This window comes from Gadus morhua, chromosome 6 (genome assembly GCF_902167405.1).
Source record: "Gadus morhua chromosome 6, gadMor3.0, whole genome shotgun sequence".
NCBI classification, from domain to species: domain Eukaryota; kingdom Metazoa; phylum Chordata; class Actinopteri; order Gadiformes; family Gadidae; genus Gadus; species Gadus morhua.
Window position 1 is genome coordinate 22,339,477 of NC_044053.1, and position 26,089 is coordinate 22,365,565.

The 26,089-nt window shown below is 42.6% G+C and overlaps 1 protein-coding gene across 26 annotated transcripts in view; it reads right to left on the reverse strand.

The window, feature by feature from the left end:
• The window catches only part of c5 (complement component 5), a 62,038-nt gene that overhangs the window by 29,516 nt on the left and 6,433 nt on the right, over positions 1 to 26,089 (reverse strand). The window contains exons 12-34 of one of the 26 annotated variants that reach the window (XM_030358089.1): positions 25,950 to 26,089; positions 24,819 to 25,019; positions 24,481 to 24,630; positions 24,275 to 24,401; positions 24,074 to 24,142; positions 23,062 to 23,127; positions 22,318 to 22,506; positions 21,910 to 22,005; positions 21,450 to 21,638; positions 21,047 to 21,115; positions 20,588 to 20,776; positions 16,870 to 16,965; positions 16,410 to 16,598; positions 10,392 to 10,493; positions 9,933 to 10,121; positions 9,530 to 9,598; positions 9,074 to 9,259; positions 8,668 to 8,763; positions 8,209 to 8,397; positions 6,298 to 6,399; positions 5,839 to 6,027; positions 4,177 to 4,239; positions 3,721 to 3,906 (exon numbers count right to left, since the gene is read on the reverse strand). The exon at positions 25,950 to 26,089 is cut by the window's right edge and continues 61 nt beyond it. In XM_030358089.1, the coding sequence (XP_030213949.1) occupies positions 3,721 to 3,906; positions 4,177 to 4,239; positions 5,839 to 6,027; positions 6,298 to 6,399; positions 8,209 to 8,397; positions 8,668 to 8,763; positions 9,074 to 9,259; positions 9,530 to 9,598; positions 9,933 to 10,121; positions 10,392 to 10,493; positions 16,410 to 16,598; positions 16,870 to 16,965; positions 20,588 to 20,776; positions 21,047 to 21,115; positions 21,450 to 21,638; positions 21,910 to 22,005; positions 22,318 to 22,506; positions 23,062 to 23,127; positions 24,074 to 24,142; positions 24,275 to 24,401; positions 24,481 to 24,630; positions 24,819 to 25,019; positions 25,950 to 26,089 (3,141 nt within the window). Of the gene's footprint in view, positions 1 to 3,720; positions 3,907 to 4,176; positions 4,240 to 5,838; positions 6,028 to 6,297; positions 6,400 to 8,208; positions 8,398 to 8,667; positions 8,764 to 9,073; positions 9,260 to 9,529; positions 9,599 to 9,932; positions 10,122 to 10,391; positions 10,494 to 16,409; positions 16,599 to 16,869; positions 16,966 to 20,587; positions 20,777 to 21,046; positions 21,143 to 21,449; positions 21,639 to 21,909; positions 22,006 to 22,317; positions 22,507 to 23,061; positions 23,128 to 24,073; positions 24,143 to 24,274; positions 24,402 to 24,480; positions 24,631 to 24,818; positions 25,020 to 25,949 lie in introns of all 26 variants that reach the window. The other 25 variants (XM_030358090.1, XM_030358088.1, XM_030358091.1 and 22 more) reach the window with 25 other exon arrangements.

The following is a 26,089-nucleotide window of genomic DNA, read 5'->3' on the forward strand; positions in this document are numbered from 1 at the left end:
ACGCGAACACATTAACCCACCCGTGTCACCCATAGTCACCCATGACCCGTCGCTTAACAACCGGACACGCTGGGGTTGATATGTTACCGGACTACTGTAACTACTACGGAGTGATAACAAAGACATGAATCAGTCAATAAATCCACCGTCCTTGACAGCGGTCAAGTTTGGTGTGCGGAGTGGACCAAATGCGAACTACTGCAGCTTTCCTAAGTTAAACCCCAGACTAATCGGAATAAGTGTATGCATGTCGATTATAGCAGACTACACCACCTCTTCTGTAGCCGAATAGAATTATATTACGAACAGATAATTGTATTCCGATTGAGGCGTATTATATGATCCTTTTCTATTCCGATTGAGCTGTTCTTCCACATCTATGCGGATCAGATGTGTCCATGTAAACACGGCTGACAGTGATCACACACACACACACACACACACACACACACACACACGCTTTGAAGCCGAACTTCCTTATTCAAATATAATGCGAATATCAAAAAAAAAATCAAAATTCAAACGAATATTAGGCAGCCCTTAATATTCAAACCTGTTAAAGCAGGCCAAGAGGGAGAGCGTCGGAGAACCCGACGCAGTCTACTCATAATATTGTAATGACCACGGAAGAGGCATTGAATGAAGTATTGATTAGACAGCGATTTATTAGATACCTAATAAACCGTCGGAACACGCAGGACCGGTAACCATAGCAACGCCGGTAAACAAACCCCGCGAAGCCCAATCCAGCTTTCTTTTTATGAAAGATGCGATCCCGTATTTGGCAAGATAGGCCGTTTTGTTTTCACCGCAGGTGAACGACTTCGCAAACTCAGAATCTGGGAACATAGCAGCCAAGACGTTACTAATGACCTCGTTCGATTTGAAGGAATTATGTCTGCCCTCAATACCTCCGCCTTCTGGGTTTCTGGTGGCGACACAAAGCCGGTTAACGCCGTCTGATGTGAAGTACTAGCCACGGATGCTGAACTTTTCAGTCCACTTCTTTCAAATAATACGGGCATCGGTGTAGTCCCGCTAGCTGCCACGGAGTATCGGATATATTTCTGCGACCTCATGTGGGACTCAAGAGCTTTTGCTCCCATGGTCCCTAGTATGAATGCCTTTCGGGATAAACGACACCTTGCCTCGTAGTCACCTGCCTTCTCCAACCACCCCCGAAACGTATCCTCCTCAAACAATTTCTCATTGAATTTGCACTGTCCCATCCTGAAAGTAGCGCAAGTTGGCCTAATGATGTCAACCGTCAATAGCTAAAAGTAGCGCCAGGAAGTTAGCCTACAGACGCAGCTGCAGGCTGCAGATGCAACCGGCCCCCCGATGAGTGACGTCAACGTTAACGTAACGTAAAACTCCTGAAAATGCCGTAATTAAAAGACGCACTAGGTTATTTGTTGTGCGCGACAATTTCCCCTAGTCTTAAAAAACCCTCTGCAAAATGTAATACCTAGAGCAAATTTACAGTAAATTTAAGACAATTTATGGCCTTAATTTTACACAAAAAAAATTAAGACTTTTTAAGACTTTTTAAGGACCCGCGGGAACCATGGTTAATGCACGCCCTGCAGCCAATCAGAATACGAGTATTCCCCCAGACCGTGGTCTAAACAATATTATTCACGAGTTATAATCAACCCCTACACATCAATATTAATGATAACCCATTGAATACGGTATGATTTCTAGATGTCATGGCAACGTCCGCTCGTGACACTGGACTTGCGAGGCATCGACGCGGACTTTCATTCACATAGCCAAAAACAACAGAATAGATGGCTAGATAAAATAAACATCAAGACATACAATTCTAAAAAGAACAGATGAAGCAGCTACCCTTTTTTCCTTTGCGGTTTGCGTACAGAGCAGCGCACCTGCATTTAATATATCCGTGTATTGTCACAAATTCTCAGAATCAAAGGTGAAAGTAGAAACGGGTGGCCAAAAGCTGTCATATTGTTAGTTATCACAGAAAATTTTAAGTAGAAACGGGTGGCCAAAAGCTGTCATTTGTTAGTTATCACAGACAATTTTCAACAGTGAATGATCTGTACAGAGCTCCTTAAGGGACATTAGGGAGAACGCTCCCGGGCAGAACCTTAGTTTGGAAGTCGTGACTCGTGCTTATAGTGACACGACAAATACTTCCAATTGAAATACAAAATTTAGAAAATACGTGTCCCTGATCACGTTTCAATAGATTAAATAACGTGACAGTGTCACGTATTTTCGTGAGACCAGGTTCGAGCGTGTGCATGGGTTGAATTTTGTGTGTCTCACGCCGAATGCATGAGACTTGAGAGCCCTGTACTTACGTGACACAAACCAGCACCGCAAACGTTCTCTCCCGCTTGAGATGAGGTCTTTCTGTATAGGTTTATGGGTCTGATGCGCCGATTTCCCATGCTGATATTTCCGGAGATTCTCGGGCATCTTCGACAATTTGGCTATAGATTGTCTCATTACACGCTAAATAATATAATTATAGCCTAATTATATATATAGCCTATATATAGGCAATATATATAATTAGGCTATATATATATATAGATATATAAATATATAGCATTTGTTGTTTGGGCATAAACATAACTAGGGTGCACTGTAGGCTACTATCTGCGCACACCCTTTCTGAAGCCTCTCACTCGCTCTCTCTCTCTGTCCTTCCCTCTCTCTCTTTCTCTTTCTCTCTCGTAGCGTTTTGTGGAGCACGTTAATTGCCTGAGAACACTCACATTCAGAATGCATTGGTTTACTTTTGTTCTGTGTAGCACGAAAAAATTAGGACTATCGTGCTCTGGAACACGATTCAATAGATTAACGTTCGTGCGCATGAGCACGAAATCGCGTGATACCGGGTTGTGTATAGTACCTTAGTATTAAGATAGGTACAGTATTACTTGTACCCTAGTATTAAGATAGGTGCAATATTACTAGTACCCTAGTATTAAGATAGGTGGAGTAGTACCCTGATTGCGCACCTGGATACTAGGCACGATGTGCACTGCTGCGAGAGATCTTGAGGCCATATGAGACAGTACACAATGATTGTATGTTGCTAGCTGCCATTCTCCATGTTTTTATGTTTCAGCGACTTTTGCTCGCCCCACTTTGTTTTAATCAAATTGTGTTTTAATTGAGCTTTATGCATTTGATTGACCACTGGCCAATGCTATGGGTCCGAAGGCATGAGAACTGTGCGACTCAACTCCCACATTTCTATCAAAACAAAGCAAACGTTGCTGATTGCAGCTATAGACATAAACACATACCACAAGCTTGTGGTATGTGTACGTTTGGTATGTCAACGTCTATGATTTTACTTTGGATGAACAAATCTTTCCAGGTCCCTCACATTTTCACTGCCACAATGTTTTTTAGGAAAAAGGCTACCAGTGATGCTGAATAACTGGTTAGCTTAGACAGCGGGGGGTGTAAATCAGATCAATTGAATGGCGTTCTGAACCTGTGCCCTTTTGTGCCAATTTCACTATCTACTTACAGTAATGGGCTGTTCAATTCCTCTACTTGCATGATTTGTATAAAATACCTATCCCCCCTAAATAAGTATGGGACAATTTATTGATGCACTTCTCTCTGAAGGAATACTGATACTCAAAGATGAGGCCTCTATTTTATGTGCAAACATTATGGATCTGATGCAATATTAGATGTATATATAAACAAATGAGTTGGACTGACCTCGGGAATATTGGAGATATTCTGGGAGGCTTTCCAAGCTGCGTTCGCAGCAGTCCTGGAAGGCTTTCCTGCAGCGCGGGTACGTTTTACGAATTGATTGGATAGCAAACTGCTCACAGGTCACACTGCTGGGAAGGTAGCCCAGACCCCTCCTGCAGCACCTGCCAACGTTTCCATGCCCAGCCACTGGAAATGCATACAAGCACCGAAACAAATATGCACAATCATAAATATGTCGACGCACACACACACACAATACGCACAATACCCACCATCAAGATGCTTAGCCTTTGAATTGCATATACTGTCAAAGCAAAGGGATGCCACCCTTTCATTCATGCATGTGTTTAGCAATTTACACTTGTTTTACTTTGAAAGCAAGGAAGGGATTTGTCGCGGCATCACATGATGATAAATAATGGCTACGTTACTATAGAGAGGTGGAAGAGTCCTTACCCAATTCATTTTTCTGGGCCTCTGTGAGAGATCTCTTTGCCCGAACCAAACCTGGGCGGATACCTGCACACACAAATACACACCTCCCTGTGACTGAATACATAGTTCGTAACACATCTCAAAACGTTTTAGCAGGTCACAAATCGCACGACATTTGAGGAAACACCCCTATCATATTGATCTCTCAGACCACCCATCAACATCCACCACTGGCCTGACGGAGCTCCACATCAAACCACACACACTGGCGTTAACGTATCAACAACGTCGTCGTCCCTTCATTGTGACGTCTAGCTCTTAACTAATAGTCATTTAGATGTCACGAAAATAACACAACCTAGAACGAGTAGAACGATCACAACAGAAACTGTAAGAATATAGGATCTTACTTGTGTTTTTTCTAAACAACGGCCTTATTTAGTAAAAGTTACAAAATGGCATATAATACTATTTTGATTCTCTAACAAATTACCATGATTAACAAACAAAACCCTTGTTTACTGCCATTATTGTGGTTCAAGATGAAGGCTACCACTGACGCTATCAACATCCCAGGTTTTGGTTAAACAGCAGCTAGTGCAAATCTGATCAAAGGAAGAACGTTCTGCCCCTGGGACTTTTTGTGACATTTACAAAAACACTCTTACATTATACCACGGCTCTTCTTAATGCTGTAGAATTTTCATTCATTTGAATGGGCCTTCCCAACGTTCAATGGTCCATTATTTTTGCATTGTTGACCGGTGCTAAGCATAATTGACTGCTGTCAAGGGAAGTGGATTTTTTGCCTCTGATTCCCATCTTTCGTAGCACTCCACAAGTAGTCCAGTAACTTATCAACCCCAGCATATTCGGTTGCTAAGCGATGTCGACTTTTTTGGCGATCATTTTCTCTGCTGATCAACACTACGAATGGTCACAAATAAATTGTAAAAAGACACACCGTGGGAAGTAAATTTTCCATTTGGCAAGTAGCCGTATAAATATATAGAACGCCGGTCATTATCAAAAAAAATCCTGTTAATGACCGGCGTTACATACATTATCCCTTATATAAATGGCTTTCAGATTCATCTTATGTTAATGTAACAAACGCAATCTAGGTGGCTGCCACACTACACCTAGGTGAGATTTATGGGGCTCCTGCAGGTAAAGAACACAGGTTGATGGTGTTAAAAGGGACTTTATTGTAGAAGTTTGCAGGTAATGATGCATGGCACTGGTGCTCCATGTTGCCATGATGGAGATCTCTCCCTGAGTGTGCGTGGAGATGGCTGGTTTAACCTCTGCACAGTAATAACTCAATGTGCAACAGGTGTGCAGTCTCAGCCAGCGCCAGAGTCCAATCAGACTCTGGTCAGGTGAGGCTGCTTAAACCAGCCATCATCCACACAAACTCCCACAGTCATGATTTCTATAAAATATCTTTCACCCAAAAATAAATATGTGACATCGTTATTGATGAAATTCTTTCTGCAGGACAAATTATGCAAAAATAAATATGCATTAAATGTTCCAAGCAGGGCCGTTTCTATATAAAAGCGATATGAAAGATGGCTTGAGCTCTAAGTAGGATATGAGTAAGGGCCCCCAGACGTCAGAAGGAGCCCTGGTTCCTGCTTTACTCTTGGTTGAATTGGTTTAGAAATGAGTCAGACTTACCTGGTCGGGAATATTGGAAATCTCCTGTGATGTGTGCCAAGCTGCGTTCGCAGCAGTCCTGGAAGGCTTTCCTGCAGCTCGGGAACGCTTGACGAATTGAATGGATAGCAAACTGCTCACAGGTCACACTGTTGGGAATGTAGCCCAGACCCCTCCTGCAGCACTTGCCTACGTTTCCATGACCAGCCACTAGAAACGCATACAAGCACCCAAACAATACACACATGAAGAATCATAAACATGCCCTCGCACACACACAATATGCACACTACCCACCATCATGATCCTTATTCTGTGAATTGCATATTCTGTCGAAGAAAAGGAATGCTACCCTTTAATTAATGCGTGTGTGCTGCAATATACATTTGTTTTACTTGGCAGAAAGGAAGGGATTAGTCATTGCATCACATGATGATATGTAATGGCTACGTTGGTATAGAGGGGTGGAAGAGCCCTTACCCAATTCATTTTCCTGGGCCTCTGTGAGAGATCTCTTTGCTCGAGGAACAGGAGCCGGTTGGGCCGGAGCTGCCAAATGGGAGAATTCAGCCTGACCTATTTCTGCCGATTTCACAAATTATCTGTTAAATTAATCTAAAGTCATGATTTGTATAAAACACTTATCTACCAAAAATAAGTCTAGGACATCGTTATTGGTGCAATAATTTCTGCAGGAATAATGCATTGAATGTTCCAAGCAGAGCCGTTTCTAGCTATAAGCTACGGCAGGCATCTCCAAACGGCGGACCGCGGTCCGGGTCCGGACCAAGTGACGGTCCTATCCGGACCCATGACCAATTTAAAATAATAATAAAAAAAAATATATATATCATTTTGTCATGTATAGTGAAATCATTTTTTTTTATGATTTCACTATACAAAGCATGATTATGTTAGTAAAATCATTTCTCACTGAAATACAAATTGAAAGGCAGAATAGTCTGTAGTACAGCAGGAAAACAGCAAAAAGCAATTATCTTCAAAGAGCGAAGATCATGCACTCACCCAACTCCCCCCCTCCCTCCGTCTGTCACGGCATAGCGTCACTCAAAAAATAGCCAATCAAATTTTTTGTTTACCGGAAGAGCGATTTGGAATGAGAAAATGGCTTGCTTGAAAACAGACATTTTAAAGATGAATGGACTGACCAATACAGGTTCATTCTCCCGCAAGGCAGTACTAAACCTTTGTTGTGTCTTTTATGTGTTGAAACCGTGGCGCTGATAAAAAGCGGGAATATTAAGCGGCATTACGAATCCAAACACAGATCCTTCGAGGAAAAGTATCCCCAGAAGTCAGAAGTAAGAGCGTGAAAAATATCCGAGCTGAGAGCTCAGTATGAGAGGTCTACCCGTGTCTTCACACACTCATTTACAGGCCAGCAACTTGCAACATAAAAAAACTTTCAGTGACACGACTGTTGTGAAGGAGTGCTTGAACGCCGCTGCCGAGACGTTACTTGAAGGTAAACAAAGGGATGAATTGCGTGAAAAAATAAAGCAAATCCCAATGTGAGCTGCAACGACAGCCAGAAAATCCGAAATGTTATCAGATGACGCTTCACGTCACAGCTTGATGCGGCTGTTCAGAGTGCCCCATCCTTAGCCATTGATGAGTCTTCAGATGTAACGGATAATGCCCAGCTTTTGGTTTATGTGCGATTGTTTCATCAAGACAAGAAAGAGATCTGTGAGGACCTGTTGGGTCTAACACTACCTGAGACACACACAAGACGAGAAGATATTTATGAGGCTATTAAGGAGATGCTGTTAAAGAGGGGGATTGATCTAACAAAGGTTGTCTCAGTCACCACAGAAGGGGTAACTGTTTTGCTTACTTGAAATGTAGGCCTGGTGTACCTGTTTTGCTTACTTGAAATGTACGCCTAATGCACTTTGTGTTTATTTGAAGTGTAGGCCTAGTGTTTCTGTTCTGCTTACTTGACATGTAGGCCTTATGCACTTTTTATGTTTACTTGAAATGCAGGCCTAATGTACCTGTTTTGTTTACTTGAAATGTTAATATGTATTACTTTGTCTTACTAGTTTTTCATGGTTAAAAGTAAGATATTTGGAAATTGAAAATAAATACATCTGAAATGATAAGGTAATATGCCGTGTTAATTGTATTTGACAAAAGAAGGCTATTAGGACGTGGTAGGTTCGGACCTTTCTTGGAAGGAATTTTTAGTTACTGGACCTTGTTCAATTTTAATTGAAGACCCCTGAGCTACGGTATGTAAGAGATGGCTTTGCTGTAATGGGGCCCCCAAGTAGGATGTAACTTTGGCCCCCAAGAGGTCAGAGGCAGCTCTGATCCTCCGTAACTCTTGGTTGAATTTGTTTAGATAAACAAATGAGTCCGACTGACCTAGTCCAAAATAATGGAGATCTTCTGGGAGGCTTTTCACCAAGCGTTCGCAGCAGTCCTGGAAGGCTTTCCTACAGCTTGGGTACCCTTCACCAACGGATTGGATAGCAAACTGCTCACAGGTCACACTTCTGGGAATGTGGTCCAGACCCCTCCTGCAGCACCTGCCTATGTTTCCATGACCAGCCACTAGAAACGCATACAAGCATCGAAACAATACACACATGAACAATCATAAACATGCCCACGCACGCACACAATACGCACACTACCCACCATCATGATCCTTATTCTGTGAATTGCATATTCTGTCGAAGAAAAGGAACGCTACCCTTTAATTAATGTGTGTGTGCTGCAATATACATTTGTTTTACTTGACAGAAAGGAAGGGATTAGTCATTGCATCACATGATGATATGTAATGGCTACGTTGGTATAGAGAGGTGGAAGAGCCCTTACCCAATTCATTTTCCTGGGCCTCTGTGAGAGATCTCATTGCTCGAGGAACAGGAGCCGGTTGGGGCCGAGCTGCCAAATGGGAGAAATTAGCCTGACCTGTTTTGTGCCGATTTCACAAATTATCTGTTAAATTCATCTAAAGACATGATTTGTATAAGACACTTATCTACCAAAAATAAGTCTAGGACATTGTTATTGGTGCAATAATTTCTGCAGGAATAATGCATTGAATGTTCCAAGCAGAGCCGTTTCTAGCTATAAGCTACGGTATGTAAGAGATGGCTTTGCTGTAATGGGGCCCCCAAGTAGGATGTAACTTTGGCCCCCAAGAGGTCAGAGGCAGCCCTGATCCTCCGTAACTCTTGGTTGAATTGGTTTGGATAAACAAATGAGTCAGACTGACAACCTCCGGAATAATGGAGATCTTCTGGGAGGCTTTTCACCAAGCGTTCGCAGCAGTCCTGGAAGGCTTTCCTGCAGCGTGGGTACCCTTCACCAACGGATTGGATAGCAAACTGCTCACAGGTCACACGGCTGGGAATGTGGTCCAGACCCCTCCTGCAGCACCTGCCTACGTTTCCATGACCAGCCACTAGAAACGCATACAAGCATCGAAACAATACACACATGAACAATAATAAACATGCCCACGCACGCACACAATACGCACACTACCCACCATCAACATCATTATTCTGTGATTTGCATATTCTGTCGAAGAAAAGGAACGCTACCCTTTAATTAATGTGTGTGTGCTGCAATATACATTTGTTTTACTTGACAGAAAGGAAGGGATTAGTCATTGCATCACATGATGATATGTAATGGCTACGTTGGTATAGAGAGGTGGAAGAGCCCTTACCCAATTCATTTTCCTGGGCCTCTGTGAGAGATCTCTTTGCGCGAGGAGCAGGAGCCGGTTGGGCCGGAGCTGCCAAATGGGAGAAATTAGCCTGACCTGTTTTGTGCCGATTTCACAAATTATCTGTTAAATTCATCTAAAGACATGATTTGTATAAGACACTTATCTACCAAAAATAAGTCTAGGACATTGTTATTGGTGCAATCATTTCTGCAGGAATAATGCATTGAATGTTCCAAGCAGAGCCGTTTTTAGCTATAAGCTACGGTATGTAAGAGATGGCTTTGCTGTAATGGGGCCCCCAAGTAGGATGTAACTTTGGCCCCCAAGAGGTCAGAGGCAGCCCTGATCCTCCGTAACTCTTGGTTGAATTGGTTTGGATAAACAAATGAGTCAGACTGACCTCCTCTGGAATGATGGAGATCTTCTGGGAGGCTTTTCACCAAGCGTTCGCAGCAGTCCTGGAAGGCTTTCCTGCAGCGTGGGTACCTTTCACGAACGGATTGGATAGCAAACTGCTCACAGGTCACACGGCTGGGAATGTGGTCCAGACCCCTCCTGCAGCACCTGCCTACTTTTCCATGACCAGCCACTAGAAACGCATACAAGCATCGAAACAATCCACACATGAACAATCATAAACATGTCCACGCACACACACAATATGCACACTACCCACCATCATGATCCTTATTCTGTGAATTGCATATTCTATCGAAGAAAAGGAATGCTACCCTTTAATTACTGCGTGTGTGCTGCAATATACATTTGTTTTACTTGGCAGAAAGGAAGGGATTAGTCATTGCATCACATGATGATATGTAATGGCTACGTTGGTATAGAGAGGTGGAAGAGCCCTTACCCAATTCATTTTCCTGGGCCTTTGTGAGAGATCTCTTTGCTCGAGGAACAGGAGCCGGTTGGGGCGGCGCTGCCAAATGGAAGAATTCATCCTGACCTATATCTGCCGATTTCACAAATTATCTGTTAAATTCATCTAAAGTCATGATTTGTATCAAACACTTATCTACCAAAAATAAGTCTAGGACATCGTTATTGGTGCAATAATTTCTGCAGGAATAATGCATTGAATGTTCCAAGCAGAGCCGTTTCTAGCTATAAGCTACGGCAGGCATCTCCAAACGGCGGACCGCGGTCCGGGTCCGGACCAAGTGACGGTCCTATCCGGACCCATGACCAATTTAAAATAATAATAAAAATATATATATATATCATTTTGTCATGTATAGTGAGATCCTTCGAGGAAAAGTATCCCCAGAAGTCAGAAGTAAGAGCGTGAAAAATATCCGAGCTCAGAGCTCAGTATGAGAGGTCTACCCGTGTCTTCACACACTCATTTACAGGCCAGCAACTTGCTACCGAATGGGTAACCCTTCCTTTTACAGTCCCCTAATTACTAGGTATTTACCCGGTACATACATGGTAAATCATAGTGTATTACTGGGTTATTACCACTGGTAATAAGAAGGTAAATACAGAGGTAGTTACCCATCAAATACATGATAAATCATAGTGTATTACTGGGTAATTACCACTGGTAATAAGAAGGTAAATACAGAGGAATTATCCAGTAAATTATAGTGTATTACCACTGGTAATAAGAAGGTAAATACAGAGGAATTACAGCTGAAGTACTAAGTAAAACCTCCACTATTACCCATCAACTCAACTAAGTAGCGTGTAGTTGTAACTGTTTTAGGTTGGTAATAACTCTATATTGTGTACTTCCTAGGAAATTAGGCAACCAATTCTTATAAACAACAATTATCCAAGGTTTATGTTGTTAACAGCCCAAGTTTAATGATGTACTATATAGAAATTAGCATAGTGCTTTCCAATAAAATACTTTTTCTTAGTTATTATTCGTAGCTACACCCATTTAGAAAGGGTTTATTCGATTTACCACTATGGAATTACTTACCTGGTAACAACCTCTGCAGGAACAGTTTTCCTCTAGTAAGTAAGTAAGTAAGTAAGTAAGTAAGTAAGTAAGCTTTATTTGTACAGCGCCTTTCACAGACCAGGGTCACAAAGCGCTTCACAGTTAAAACAAAAACAATAACAATACACAGTTAAGAAGTACATACAAATTTAAGTTTAAAAGGCCAAGACAACTAGGTGACAAACATAGCAGCCCCAAGACAGCTAAGCAAAAGCATGAGCAAACAAATAGGTCTTTAGTTGCTTTTTGAAGGAGTCAACAGACTCCATCGAACGCAGAGAGAGCGGAAGATCGTTTCAGAGCCTGGGAGCAACAGCCTGGAAGGATCTGTCTCCTCTGGTCCGGAAACGAGTGTGTGGCAACGTCAACAGATTCTGATCCACAGACCTCAGAGCCCGAGTTGGGGTGTAAGGCTGGATCAGATCACTGATGTAAGGCGGAGCCTGGCCATGCAAAGCTCTGAACGTTAAAACCAAAATTTTAAAATTGATCCTAGACGAAACTGGCAGCCAATGAAGAGCTTTAAGAATAGGGGTTATATGAGTCCTCCTATTGGTGCGAGTCAGAACTCTCGCTGCAGAGTTTTGCACTAACTGCAGGCGAGACAGCTCCTTTTTGTTTAGACAAGAAAACAAACTATTACAATAGTCTAAACGCGAAGACACAAATGCATGAGTGATCAGCTCCAAGTCATTTTGTGAAACCATTTTCCTGAGTTTCGAAATGCTCCTCAGTTGAAAAAAGCAATTTTTGGTCAGCTGTTTACAGTGCTGCACTAATGACATGTCTTTACCAGGTTCTTACCATATAATTTGTAATACATTATTCCCTTTTCCATGCAGTCAACACAAACTTGTACCATGTACGTTCTGCGACGTTACCAAGTAAAACGCGACAATTTACCCAGTAATTAAGCTGAAACTGTACTGTAAAAGGAAGCCTCGTTTGTTTCCATGGTATTACCAGGTTCTTACCATATCATTTGTAATAAAATATTCCCTTTTCCATGCAGTCAACACAAACTTGTACCATGTACGTTCTGCGACGTTACCAAGTAAAACACAACAATTTACCCAGTAAGTAAGCTGAAACTGTACTGTAAAAGTAAGCCTTGTTTGTTTCCATGGTATTACCAGGCTCTTACCATATAAGTTGTAACTGGTTATTCCCTTTTCCATGCAATCAACACAAACCATATATGTTCTGCAACATCGTTCACCAGAAGTTAAGCACTTTAATTGTTGTTATAAAACCCCAAACCACTGTTGATGAAAGGCATATTAAAATTAAACAAAATCAAAGGCTTATCTTTCAAACAATGCATATCTCACAAACAGGCACTGAACACTGAAGAAATCGGACAAAAAAAAGAGCCGTCCACATCAACTCAATTTAAATGTTACTGATGGTGTTTTCATAAAACACATGACATTTTTATGGCAAGTGACCGCAAGGAAGACTGCTTCAACCTCTTCAATTTGAATAAGTGGTGAATGCCATGCAGCAATCTGCCTATGGGAGCATTTTTCTGGTCATTCGCAAACCAATGAGTCCACTCGATGAATGAGAGATGACTCTTTAGTGTTACCATGGAATTGTTTCTGGAAATAAATCATATAAAATAACATAAAAATCACTAAAAAATACATTTTGTCACCGGATTGTAGTAGTAGTTGCCAATGGTGGGCTGCTACTTACTGCAGGTAACTTTGCTAATATATTGCATTAATGTTAAACGGGATGCAATTAATAATTTCAAACATAGTTTAGTCGATTTTTGTCGAATATTAAACTATTAACTGCATTATGATTAAAAAACTATATTGCAATATATTTGTGCGATTAATTTCCTGAAACAATTCCATGGTAACGTCTCTGCCACCAGTCGGTGAGTGTAATTTGCTGACGGCCCCTAAAACAGGTAGCAGCCAGAAGTAAATGACGTTGTTGCACAGACATCGATGGCGCCAACATGTGTTTGTGATTTTTCGCGATACGGTGTCCTAAACCGTCCTCAACATACTAAGCCCGTAATGTATTGCACTTATGTTGATTAATCCGATTGGGTGGTAAACCGAATATCTGGCGAATATCAAACCGGAGGCTAACTTGCACCTGTTGAGATGGCATGCTCCGGTAGAGCTGCTCTTTAGCATCGCGCTAACCGGGGCTAACAGAGCCTGTCTCTTCCCGTCCTATTAACTGTACTTATGGGAGAAAGCCCGATTAAATCCGGATATTTTAATAAATTGGGTGTTATAGGTTTTAACCAACATGTCCGAGTTATTTGAATGACAGAAGCTCCGCTAGCTCGATGCTAAAGGGCTAACCGGAGCTAACAGCCTGTCCCCTCCCGTCCTATTAACTGTATTTATGGCTATGCCTTTTTCTCTTTTCAATACCATACACAATGGCCAGAGGACCAGCATCCTTTTTTAACTGATTAACAAAATAATCTTTGAGTTCTACAAGTTCTAGAAATGTTCATTAATTGACAGTCCTAATGTTTATTTTCTTGTCTTCTGATTCTTTATTACAGTATGGAAGGGGTGATTTGGAGGTACCTGGTCAGGTCTTGGTCAGCCTTCAAATCCCAGATGTGGAGACTGCAGGGATACCTCACGGAGAAGACACTAAAGAGCCCTCTCTCATTCATCGAGTGGACTCATTGGTTTGCGAATGACCACAAAGACGCTCCCATAGGCAGATTGCTGAATGGCATTCACCACTTATTCAAATTGTAGAGGTTGAAGCTGTCTTCCTTGTGGTCACTTGCCATAACACTGTCATGTGTTTTATGAAAAAACCATCAGTAACATTTAAATTGAGTTGATGTGGACGGCTCTTTTTTTTGTCAGATTTCTTCAGTGTTCAGTGCCTGTTTGTGAGATATGCATTGTTTGAAGGATAAGCCTTTGATTTTGTTTAATTTTAATATGCCTTTCATCAACAGTGGTTTGGGGTTTTATAACAACAATTAAAGTGCTTAACTACTGGTGAACGATGTTGCAGAACATATATGGTTTGTGTTGATTGCATGGAAAAGGGAATAACCAGTTACAACTTATATGGTAAGAGCCTGGTAATACCATGGAAACAAACAAGGCTTCCTTTTACAGTACAGTTTCAGCTTAATTACTGGGTAAATTGTCGTGTTTTACATGGTAACGTTGCAGAACGTACATGGTAAAAGTTTGTGTTGACTGCATGAAAAAGGGAATGTATTACAAATTACATGGTAAGAACCTGGTAATACCATGGAAACAAACAGCTTCGTACCCAGTATTTAAGAAGATGTACCATGACACTAGAGGAAAACTGTTCCTGCAGAGGTTGTCACCAGGTAAGTAATTCCATAGTGGTAAATCGAATAAACCCTTTCTAAATGGGTGTAGCTATGAATAATAACTAAGAAAAAGTATTTTATTGGAAAGTACTATGCTAATTTCTAGATAGTACATCATTCAATTTGGGCTGTTACCAACATAAACCTTGGATAATAGATGTTTCTAAGAATTGGTTGCCTAATTTCCTAGGAAGTACACAATATCGGAGTTATTACCAACCTAAAACAGTTACAACTACACGCTACTTAGTTGAGTTGATGGGTGATAGTGGAGTTTTACTTGGTACATCAGCTGTAATTCCTCTGTATTTACCTTCTTATTACCAGTGGTAATTACGCAGTAATACACTATAATTTACCGGATAATTCCTCTGTATTTACCTTCTTATTACGAGTGGTAATTACCCAGTAATACACTATGATTTACCGGGGTAACTACCTCTGTATTTACCTTCTTATTACCAGTGGTAATTACCCAGTAATACACTATGATTTACCATGTATGTACCGGGTAAATACCTAGTAATTAGGGGACTGTAAAAGGAAAGGTTACCAATGAATGCTCACTAAAGATTGCATGGATTTTGGGGCAACATAAAAAAACTTTCAGTGACACGACTGTTGTGAAGGAGTGCTTGAACGCCGCTGCCGAGACGTTACTTGAAGGTAAACAAAGGGATGAATTGCGTGAAAAAATAAAGCAAATCCCAATGTGAGCTGCAACGACAGCCAGAAAATCCGAAATGTTATCAGATTGGCTTCACGTCACAGCTTGATGCGGCTGTTCAGAGTGCCCCATCCTTAGCCATTGATGAGTCTTCAGATGTAACGGATAATGCCCAGCTTTTGGTTTATGTGCGATTGTTTCATCAAGACAAGAAAGAGATCTGTGAGGACCTGTTGGGTCTAACACTACCTGAGACACACACAAGACGAGAAGATATTTATGAGGCTATTAAGGAGATGCTGTTAAAGAGGGGGATTGATCTAACAAAGGTTGTCTCAGTCACTACAGAAGGGGTAACTGTTTTGCTTACTTGAAATGTAGGCCTGGTGCACCTGTTTTGCTTACTTGAAATGTAGGCCTAATGCACTTTGTGTTTATTTGAAGTGTAGGCCTAGTGTTCCTGTTCTGCTTACTTGACATGTAGGCCTTATGCACTTTTTATGTTTACTTGAAATGCAGGCCTAATGTACCTGTTTTGTTTACTTGAAATGTTAATATGTATTACTTTGTCTTACTAGTTTTTCATGGTTAAAAGTAAGCTATTTGAAAAATTGAAAATAAATACATCTGAAATGATAAGGTAATATGCCGTGTTAATTGTATTTGACAAAAGAAGGCTATTAGGACGTGGTAGGTTCGGACCTTTCTTGGAAGGAATTTTTAGTTACTGGACCTTGTTAAATTTTAATTGAAGACCCCTGAGCTACGGTATGTAAGAGATGGCTTTGCTGTAATGGGGCCCCCAAGTAGGATGTAACTTTGGCCCCCAAGAGGTCAGAGGCAGCTCTGATCCTCCGTAACTCTTGGTTGAATTGGTTTGGATAAACAAATGAGTCAGACTGACCTAGTGCGGAAAAATAGGGATCTTCTAGGAGGCTTTTCACCAAGCGTTCGCAGCAGTCCTGGAAGGCTTTCCTGCAGCGTGGGTACCCTTCACCAACGGATTGGATAGCAAACTGCTCACAGGCCACACGGTTGGGAATGTGGTCCAGACCCCTCCTGCAGCACCTGCCTACGTTTCCATGACCAGCCACTAGAAACGCATACAAGCATCGAAACAATACACACATGAACAATCATAAACATGCCCACGCACGCACACAATACGCACACTACCCACCATCAACATCCTTATTCTGTGAATTGCATATTCTGTCGAAGAAAAGGAATGCTACCCTTTAATTAATGTGTGTGTGCTGCAATATACATTTGTTTTACTTTGACAGAAAGGAAGGGATTAGTCATTGCATCACATGATGATATGTAATGGCTACGTTGGTATAGAGAGGTGGAAGAGCCCTTACCCAATTCATTTTCCTGGGCCTCTGTGAGAGATCTCTTTGCTCGAGGAACAGGAGCCGGTTGGGGTGGTGCTGCCAAATGGGAGAAATTAGCCTGACCTGTTTTGTGCCGATTTCACAAATTATCTGTTAAATTCATCTAAAGACATGATTTGTATAAGACACTTATCTACCAAAAATAAGTCTAGGACATTGTTATTGGTGCAATAATTTCTGCAGGAATAATGCATTGAATGTTCCAAGCAGAGCCGTTTCTAGCTATAAACTACGGCAGGCATCTCCAAACGGCGGACCGCGGTCCGGGTCCGGACCAAGTGACGGTCCTATCAGGACCCATGACCAATTTAAAATAATAATAAAAAAATATATATATATCATTTTGTCATGTATAGTGAAATCATTTTTTTTTATGATTTCACTATACAAAGCATGATTATGTTAGTAAAATCATTTCTCACTGAAATACAAATTGAAAGGCAGAATAGTCTGTAGTACAGCAGGAAAACAGCAAAAAGCAATGATCTTCAAACAGCGAAGATCATGCACTCACCCAACTCCCCCCCTCCCTCCGTCTGTCACGGCATAGCGTCACTCAAAAAATAGCCAATCAAATTTTTTGTTTACCGGAAGAGCGATTTGGAATGAGAAAATGGCTTGCTTGAAAACAGACATTTTAAAGATGAATGGACTGACCAATACAGGTTAATTCTCCCGCAAGGCAGTACTAAACCTTTGTTGTGTCTTTTATGTGTTGAAACCGTGGCGCTGATATAAAGCGGGAATATTAAGCGGCATTACGAATCCAAACACAGATCCTTCGAGGAAAAGTATCCCCAGAAGTCAGAAGTAAGAGCGTGAAAAATATCCGAGCTGAGAGCTCAGTATGAGAGGTCTACCCGTGTCTTCACACACTCATTTACAGGCCAGCAACTTGCAACATAAAAAAACTTTCAGTGACACGACTGTTGTGAAGGAGTGCTTGAACGCCGCTGCCGAGACGTTACTTGAAGGTAAACAAAGGGATGAATTGCGTGAAAAAATAAAGCAAATCCCAATGTGAGCTGCAACGACAGCCAGAAAATCCGAAATGTTATCAGATTGGCTTCACGTCACAGCTTGATGCGGCTGTTCAGAGTGCCCCATCCTTAGCCATTGATGAGTCTTCAGATGTAACGGATAATGCCCAGCTTTTGGTTTACGTGCGATTGTTTCATCAAGACAAGAAAGAGATCTGTGAGGACCTGATGGGTCTAACACTACTTGAGACACACACAAGACGAGAAGATATTTATGAGGCTATTAAGGAGATGCTGTTAAAGAGGGGGATTGATCTAACAAAGGTTGTCTCAGTCACTACAGAAGGGGTAACTGTTTTGCTTACTTGAAATGTAGGCCTGGTGTACCTGTTTTGCTTACTTGAAATGTAGGCCTAATGCACTTTGTGTTTATTTGAAGTGTAGGCCTAGTGTTTCTGTTCTGCTTACTTGACATGTAGGCCTTATGCACTTTTTATGTTTACGTGAAATGCAGGCCTAATGTACCTGTTTTGTTTACTTGAAATGTTAATATGTATTACTTTGTCTTACTAGTTTTTCATGGTTAAAAGTAAGCTATTTGAAAAATTGAAAATAAATACATCTGAAATGATAAGGTAATATGCCGTGTTAAAGGTTGGGTAGGTGATTTGCGAAACGCCAGCAGATTTTGAAAATACACAACTCAAATGGTCCTACCCCCTCTCCTTCAACGCTGACTCTGACTCCACCCATTCCAAGTACCTGGACGCGCAATCATGCACGAGCGCGAACAGAGATGCGCGAGAGCGAGCCAGGCTAGCGTAGGTTTTCGTTTAACAACATGGCACTACATTCAGCTGTAAGTTGCACCCAGTACCGCGGGAAGTAGGAGTGCTGGGGGTGCTGCAACACCCCCTGTCCGAGGCCCTGTCTTATCACAGAAAACGATCATTTCTAAAAACTCCGGCCAAAGTGGAGATTTCTGAAAACGCCGGTTATGTGTTGTCGTGTCAACGGGGAGAAACGGGATTTTAGGTTCTGAAGCGTCACATTATGCACCAGGAAATGCTTAACGTCATGTGAGCGCCCGCTGTACCGTATTGGTCCGAATATAAACACAAACCCCATTGTAAGACGACCTATATTTGGAAAAAAGATTTGAAGACCAGATCCGTTTTTTATGAATAAATAAATTGTATTCATTGAAATAATATACGAAAATAAAAAGGCATCGAATAAAACACTGCATTGCCACTAAACAGTAGTGCAAATAGGCCGTACTGATGTGTACACCAAAGACTATTCCTGAACACTGCCCCGCTGTGTTCGCTCTGGCTGTGGTCGCTCCGAACTGTTTCGGCCCGTGGCAAAGCGAGTCATCCTCGCTGCTGTCCAAGGCATTTTGAGACGCAGCATTTATTTAATGCTCATATGACCTAGTGCTGAAAAAAAGGTTATATGAAAAAGTGTGAGGGTAGCGGTGGTGCGCTAAACTTGTTCTGTGAGCAGCTGGATGTGAACGATCGATTTTCAACTGTCCGCGCATGCACTGGTGTAATTGAGCTGCGCTGCTATACATCTTTTTTTATCAATGTAACGAGTTGCGAGTCTAGTGCAGGCTGAATTTTTTTTTTTCCCTGCACCCCCTGCTGAGAATACGTTCTCGCTGCAATGGTTGGACCAGATGTTATAAACATTAAACGGTCACATAAATCATTACTATTTTTAGAAAATGTATGTTTGTTTCATATAATTGTATTGGAAGTCCTGGTTTTCACTAGGGTTGCCGCGGTGTGGACATTTTCACACCGAGTAATACACTCGTCTCCACACCGGTATTACCGAGTATAAACGGTATAAACTTTGAAACTAGGTCAACCGCCACACAAGCATCGGTTTTTAGACCCTTCTCGTCCTTCAGTTGCCGCCAACGTTCGAAAGCAGCGCCTAGGATTATTCTTGATTTCAGTTTTTCTCTTTCAGCGTTTTTATTATCAATTACTCTCTGAAAAAGAGTTTTCCTTCTCTTTGCTGGTGGTGGTGGTGGTGGTGGTGGGGATGGTGGCGTCTTGTCTGCCATGGAAATTGTCTTCTACTGCTAGGTCCAAATGTGGATTAACTAGTTCCAGTAGCTACCGCAGGATAACAACAAACAGGAGCTTGCTCTGGGTCACGAGCTCTGGGTCACGAGTACTGCACGAAGGGGTCGCGCGCGGGGCGCGGGGGAGGGGGAGTGCAGTACGACCGTTTGATTGACGTACTTACTGTCCAATGCAACTCGGTGGCAATGGAAATGATTGGCTGGAGTTTTTCGAGCCCTGCCCGTTCCACAGATGATTGACTTGTTTAATTTTCATGTCAGTACTTCTAACTCAGTGGCTGTAAGCGGGTTATGATAAGGATTTCAAGTAATTTTGCAAAAATGGCCAAAAAAGCAAATCACCTATACAACCTTTAATTGTATTTGACAAAAGAAGGCTATTAGGTCGTGGTAGGTTCGGACCTTTCTTGGAAGGAATTTTTAGTTACTGGACCTTGTTCAATTTTAATTGAAGACCCCTGAGCTACGGTATGTAAGAGATGGCTTTGCTGTAATGGGGCCCCCAAGTAGGATGTAACTTTGGCCCCCAAGAGGTCAGAGGCAGCCCTGATCCTCCGTAACTCTTGGTTGAATTTGTTTAGATAAACAAATGAGTCCGACTGACCTGGTCGAGAATAATGGCGATCTTCTGGGAGGCTTTTCACCAAGCGTTCGCAGCAGTCCTGGAAGGCTTTCCTACAGCGTGGGTACCTTTCACCAACGGATTGGATAGCAAACTGCTCACAGGTCACACGGTTGGGAATGTGGTCCAGACCCCTCCTGCAGCACCTGCCTACGTTTCCATGACCAGCCACTAGAAACGCATACAAGCATCGAAACAATACACACATGAACAATCATAAACATGCCCACGCACGCACACAATACGCACACTACCCACCATCATGATCCTTATTCTGTGAATTGCATATTCTGTCGAAGAAAGGAACGCTACCCTTTAATTAATGTGTGTGTGCTGCAATATACATTTGTTTTACTTTGACAGAAAGGAAGGGATTAGTCATTGCATCACATGATGATATGTAATGGCTACGTTGGTATAGAGAGGTGGAAGAGCCCTTACCCAATTCATTTTCCTGGGCCTCTGTGAGAGATCTCTTTGCTCGAGGAGCAGGAGCCGGTTGGGGCCGAGCTGCCAAATGGGAGAAATTAGCCTGACCTGTTTTGTGCCGATTTCACAAATTATCTGTTAAATTCATCTAAAGTCATGATTTGTATAAGACACTTATCTACCAAAAATAAGTTTAGGACATCGTTATTGGTGCAATCATTTCTGCAGGAATAATGCATTGAATGTTCCAAGCAGAGCCGTTTCTAGCTATAAGCTACGGTATGTAAGAGATGGCTTTGCTGTAATGGGGCCCCCAAGTAGGATGTAACTTTGGCCCCCAATAGGTCAGAGGCAGCCCTGATCCTCCTTAACTCTTGGTTGAATTGGTTTGGATAAACAAATGAGTCCGACTGACCTGGTCGAGAATAATGGAGATCTTCTGGGAGGCTTTTCAACAAGCGTTCGCAGCAGTCCTGGAAGGCTTTCCTGCAGCGTGGGTACCTTTCACGAACGGATTGGATAGCAAACTGCTCACAGGTCACACGGCTGGGAATGTGGTCCAGACCCCTCCTGCAGCACCTGCCTACTTTTCCATGACCAGCCACTAGAAACGCATACAAGCATCGAAACAATACACACATGAACAATCATAAACATGCCCACGCACGCACACAATACGCACACTACCCACCATCATGATCCTTATTCTGTGAATTGCATATTCTGTTGAAGAAAAGGAATGCTACCCTTTAATTAATGTGTGTGTGCTGCAATATACATTTGTTTTACTTTGACAGAAAGGAAGGGATTAGTCATTGCATCACATGATGATATGTAATGGCTACGTTGGTATAGAGAGGTGGAAGAGCCCTTACCCAATTCATTTTCCTGGGCATTTGTGAGAGATCTCTTTGCTCGAAGAACAGGAGCCGGTTGGGGCGGCGCTGCCAAATGGGAGAATTCAGCCTGACCTGTTTTGTGCCGATTTCACAAATTATTTGTTAAATTCATCTAAAGTCATGATTTGTATAAAACACTTATCTACCAAAAATAAGTCTGGGACATCGTTATTGGTGCAATCATTTTTGCAGGAATAATGCATTGAATGTTCCAAGCAGAGCCGTTTCTAGCTGTAAGCTACGCTACGGTATGTAAGAGATGGCTTTGCTGTAATGGGTCGCCCAAGTAGGATGTAACTTTGGCCCCCAAGAGGTCAGAGGCAGCCCTGATCCTCCGTAACTCTTGGTTGAATTGGTTTGGATAAACAAATGAGTCCGACTGACCTCGTCCAGAATAATGGAGATCTTCTGGGAGGCTTTTCACCAAGCGTTCGCAGCAGTCCTGGAAGGCTTTCCTGCAGCGTGGGTACCCTTCACCAACGGATTGGATAGCAAACTGCTCACAGGTCACACGGCTGGGAATGTGGTCCAGACCCCTCCTGCAGCACCTGCCTACGTTTCCATGACCAGCCACTAGAAACGCATACAAGCATCGAAACAATACACACATGAACAATCACATAAATGCCAAAGCACACACACAATACGCACACTACCCACGATCCTGAGCCTGAGAACTGCATATTCTTTTGAACCAAAGGAATACTACTCTGTCATTCATGCGTGTGTGTTGCAATATACACTTGTTTCACTTTGACAGCAAGGAAGGGATTTGTTATGCCATTACATTATGATTTGAAATGGCTACATGTCTTGCCTAGATTACATAATGAGAAGTCTCTTCCAAGCAAGGCTAAGAATTCTTTACTTATTTGAGAAATCAGAGAGGAGGAAGAGGAGGAGGAGGAGGAGAAGCAGATAGGAAAAGATAGTGATCAAGTATCTCATGTGTTACATTTATAGGACTTTAAAAGGCACACTGTCAATTTCTCGCAAGGTGTTTGTTAGCTCTTGGACAGGACTGTGAAAGAAATCTGTGTTAGGGAATTTAATGTAGAATATGATATGGTCATGGGCGATCAGATTATTTCTCCACAAAGACGAATAGAGAGGTGGAAGAGCCCTTACCCATTGCCATTTTCTGCTCCTCGGTGAGGGATCTCTTTTCCCGAATCGAACCTGGGAGTTTCCTTCCTGCTCACACAGAAAAATACAGATCCCTGTGACTCTGAACATGTGTTTGTAGCACATCCCAAACCGTTTCACAGGTTACCATCGACATTGAAGGACATAATCCTAACAATGATCTCTCTGACACGGCCACCCACTTCCAGGATTGCCCAGACGGAGCTCCCCATGGCCACACGCTCACAGCCCGCCTGCCGTCAGCGAATCCACGCCGTCTGTGTCATTCACTCGACGTCAAAGTCATTCGGAAAGACACTTTGACGTCACGGAAAGAATGCCACTTGAGTTCGGAGCAGGGTAGAACTGCTTGGTGAAGACTGTAGAGGTGATAGGATTTAACACCTTTTTTCTCTGAATTAATTATTTTGGTAACAGTGACAAAAGGTCATAGATTACTATGTGGAAGATCACTTAAGGCATATCTCCACGTTTGAATCAAACGAAGGATTATCCTTCCAACGCCGTTTTAACAAGGGATTCTGGATTATCAGTCTCTTGTTGTGATTTTGTTCACCGGAACGAGGCGAAGACCAAAACGTCTCCAAATCCTTGTACTGCCACAATGAAGGCCACTACCGATGCTACAGAACTGCCAAATCGATGTGCAAATGATCTTCTAATACACGTGAGCTCAATCAGAAATATTCATCAAAGCATACTGTTCTTCTTTGAGAAATCAGAGAGGAGGAGAAAACAATTTCCATGTTGGTCTTGAGACCATGATGTGAAAGTATCGCATATGTTACATATATAGGAGTCAATAAATGGCACATTATTTCTCTCAAGGTGTTTAGTTTCACCAATAAACGCAATGTCCACATATAGATCCCATTCTGCTCTTACAGGACAGTGAAAGAAAGCTGTGTGAGGGAATATAATGTAGAATATAATATGGTAAGATCACATGGGTGTAGATCATATAAGATGTGTGGAGAGGTTGAAGAGCCCTTACCCATCACAGCTTTCTGCTCCTTTTCTGTGAGGGATCTCTTTGCACGTACCGCTTCTGTGCAAGTCCCAGCTGCGCACACACAAAGAAACATCCCTGTAGCTCCGTACAAGTGTTCATAGCCCATCCCACCCTGTCTACTGAGATGCATCTCGATGGATCGACTGATTGCTTTTATATCGGTTGATTCACTGATCGACTTACCACTTTGTGACCCTTGGTGAATGGCATTGGTCAGTAAGGTGAGGCCAGCCAATTGGAAGACGCCCTGGGCATCCCCTCCCCCGCCGGCCCCGCAGCCCTGGTCACTGAGCTCAATATGCCTCAATACCTGGAAGACAGAGGTCTGTTGCCGTCAGTCTGCCTGGCTATGCATGTCTGCTTGTAGGTCAGTCCTGCCCTTTCCTTACCATGTCGACAGGGTCCTTGTGATTGCGACGCAGGGGAAAGATGGCTGTATCCACAGCAGAGAGAGCAACAAGTCCGTCCTGCTTGGTTGACACATCCAGCAGGAGGTGGGACTTGGGCCTCTGATCCCGTCTTCTGTAGCGAACCTCAGTCTGCACACGCACACACACGTACACACAAACGCATGCGCGCACACACAAACACACACATACACACACACACGCACACACACATACACACGCACACACATCGATTTGAATCATATTTTGTGAATGTAGATGTGCGTGTGTGTGTGTGTGTGTGTATGTGTGTGTGTGTGTGTGTGTGTGTGTACACCTACCTTGAGACTGTTGACACATTTTCCCTCGACTTCTATCCACAAAGAGTCCGCCACTACTTCTCTTTCGATGAGGTAATAGACGAGCAGGCGAATGGATGGCGTCATCTCTGGCGTAACCCTAAACCGCACAAACTGATTCTGTCCGGAGACGCCAGAACCCTCTACAACACCAAAGGTCACCACCTTTCCCTTAGACAGCACCTGCACCACAGAAACAGACCAGCATACCACTTTACACCTCTATCCCATTCCACCCGTCATGCCGTCATATTTCCACAATCACCCATCCCACATCTGTACATGATGTTTACAACAGGCCATTTAGCGGTTCAGCTTTGAGCCATCCCTCCAGTGGAACTAGGTTTACATTTTAGAGTAATAGTTAGAGTAGATAGTAGATAGTATCACATTTCAAAGTGCTTCCTGAATTCCCTGACAATTTGTGTTCCAAACTACTAGCACAAAATAACAGAATTGATGAGATGTTCCAGGAAGTTGTGGTCTTCAGATGTTCCAGGAAGAGGTGGTTCTTCAGTGGGATAGTCCAGTGCTTAAGGTGTTTGACTTCTGATCGAAAGTTTCTGGCTTTTAATCGCAATGTCTGTAAACTAACCGGAGGCATCCTTGACCAAGACATTTAACCCCTTACATTGCCTTAATGACCTCTCTCTACATTTACTGTAAGATGCTTTAAATAAAATAAACAGCAAAAAATAATCATACCTCCAGGGCGCTAACTACGAGGGAGCCAGGGGGGCTGAGCCTTTTGGGAGGTGGGGTTGTAATTATTCTCTTTAAAATAGGATTATTGACACATTTAATTGTGAATGTGTATCAAACTATACTACTCATATATGCATCAGGGCTACTCATCACTTGGGTTTAATTTAAAGAAGAAGAAAACAAAAAACATCAGCACCATCAGCAACTCAATCTACCGGCTACCGGCTAAGATTCAAGGTATCATTTGGACACTGCCTCTATCACTCCTCAGCCCTTCATCCTCCGCCTCCCCACTGTCCCACCTGCTTCATCTGCACCCTCCCCCGGCTCTACCATCAGAACTCATACCCACACAGTGATTTAAACATGCGTGTAGGCTCTGGACGCCGCCCCCATCGGTTCACCCACCATGTAGTTGACGTTGAAGGAGGGCACATTTCTGGCCGTGGCGGCAGAGACCCGGATATGAACGTGGTGTCCGATGACGAGGCTTCCCCGCTGTGGATGGTGGATGTAGAGGTAGCGCGATTGGGGCGAATTGTACGCCG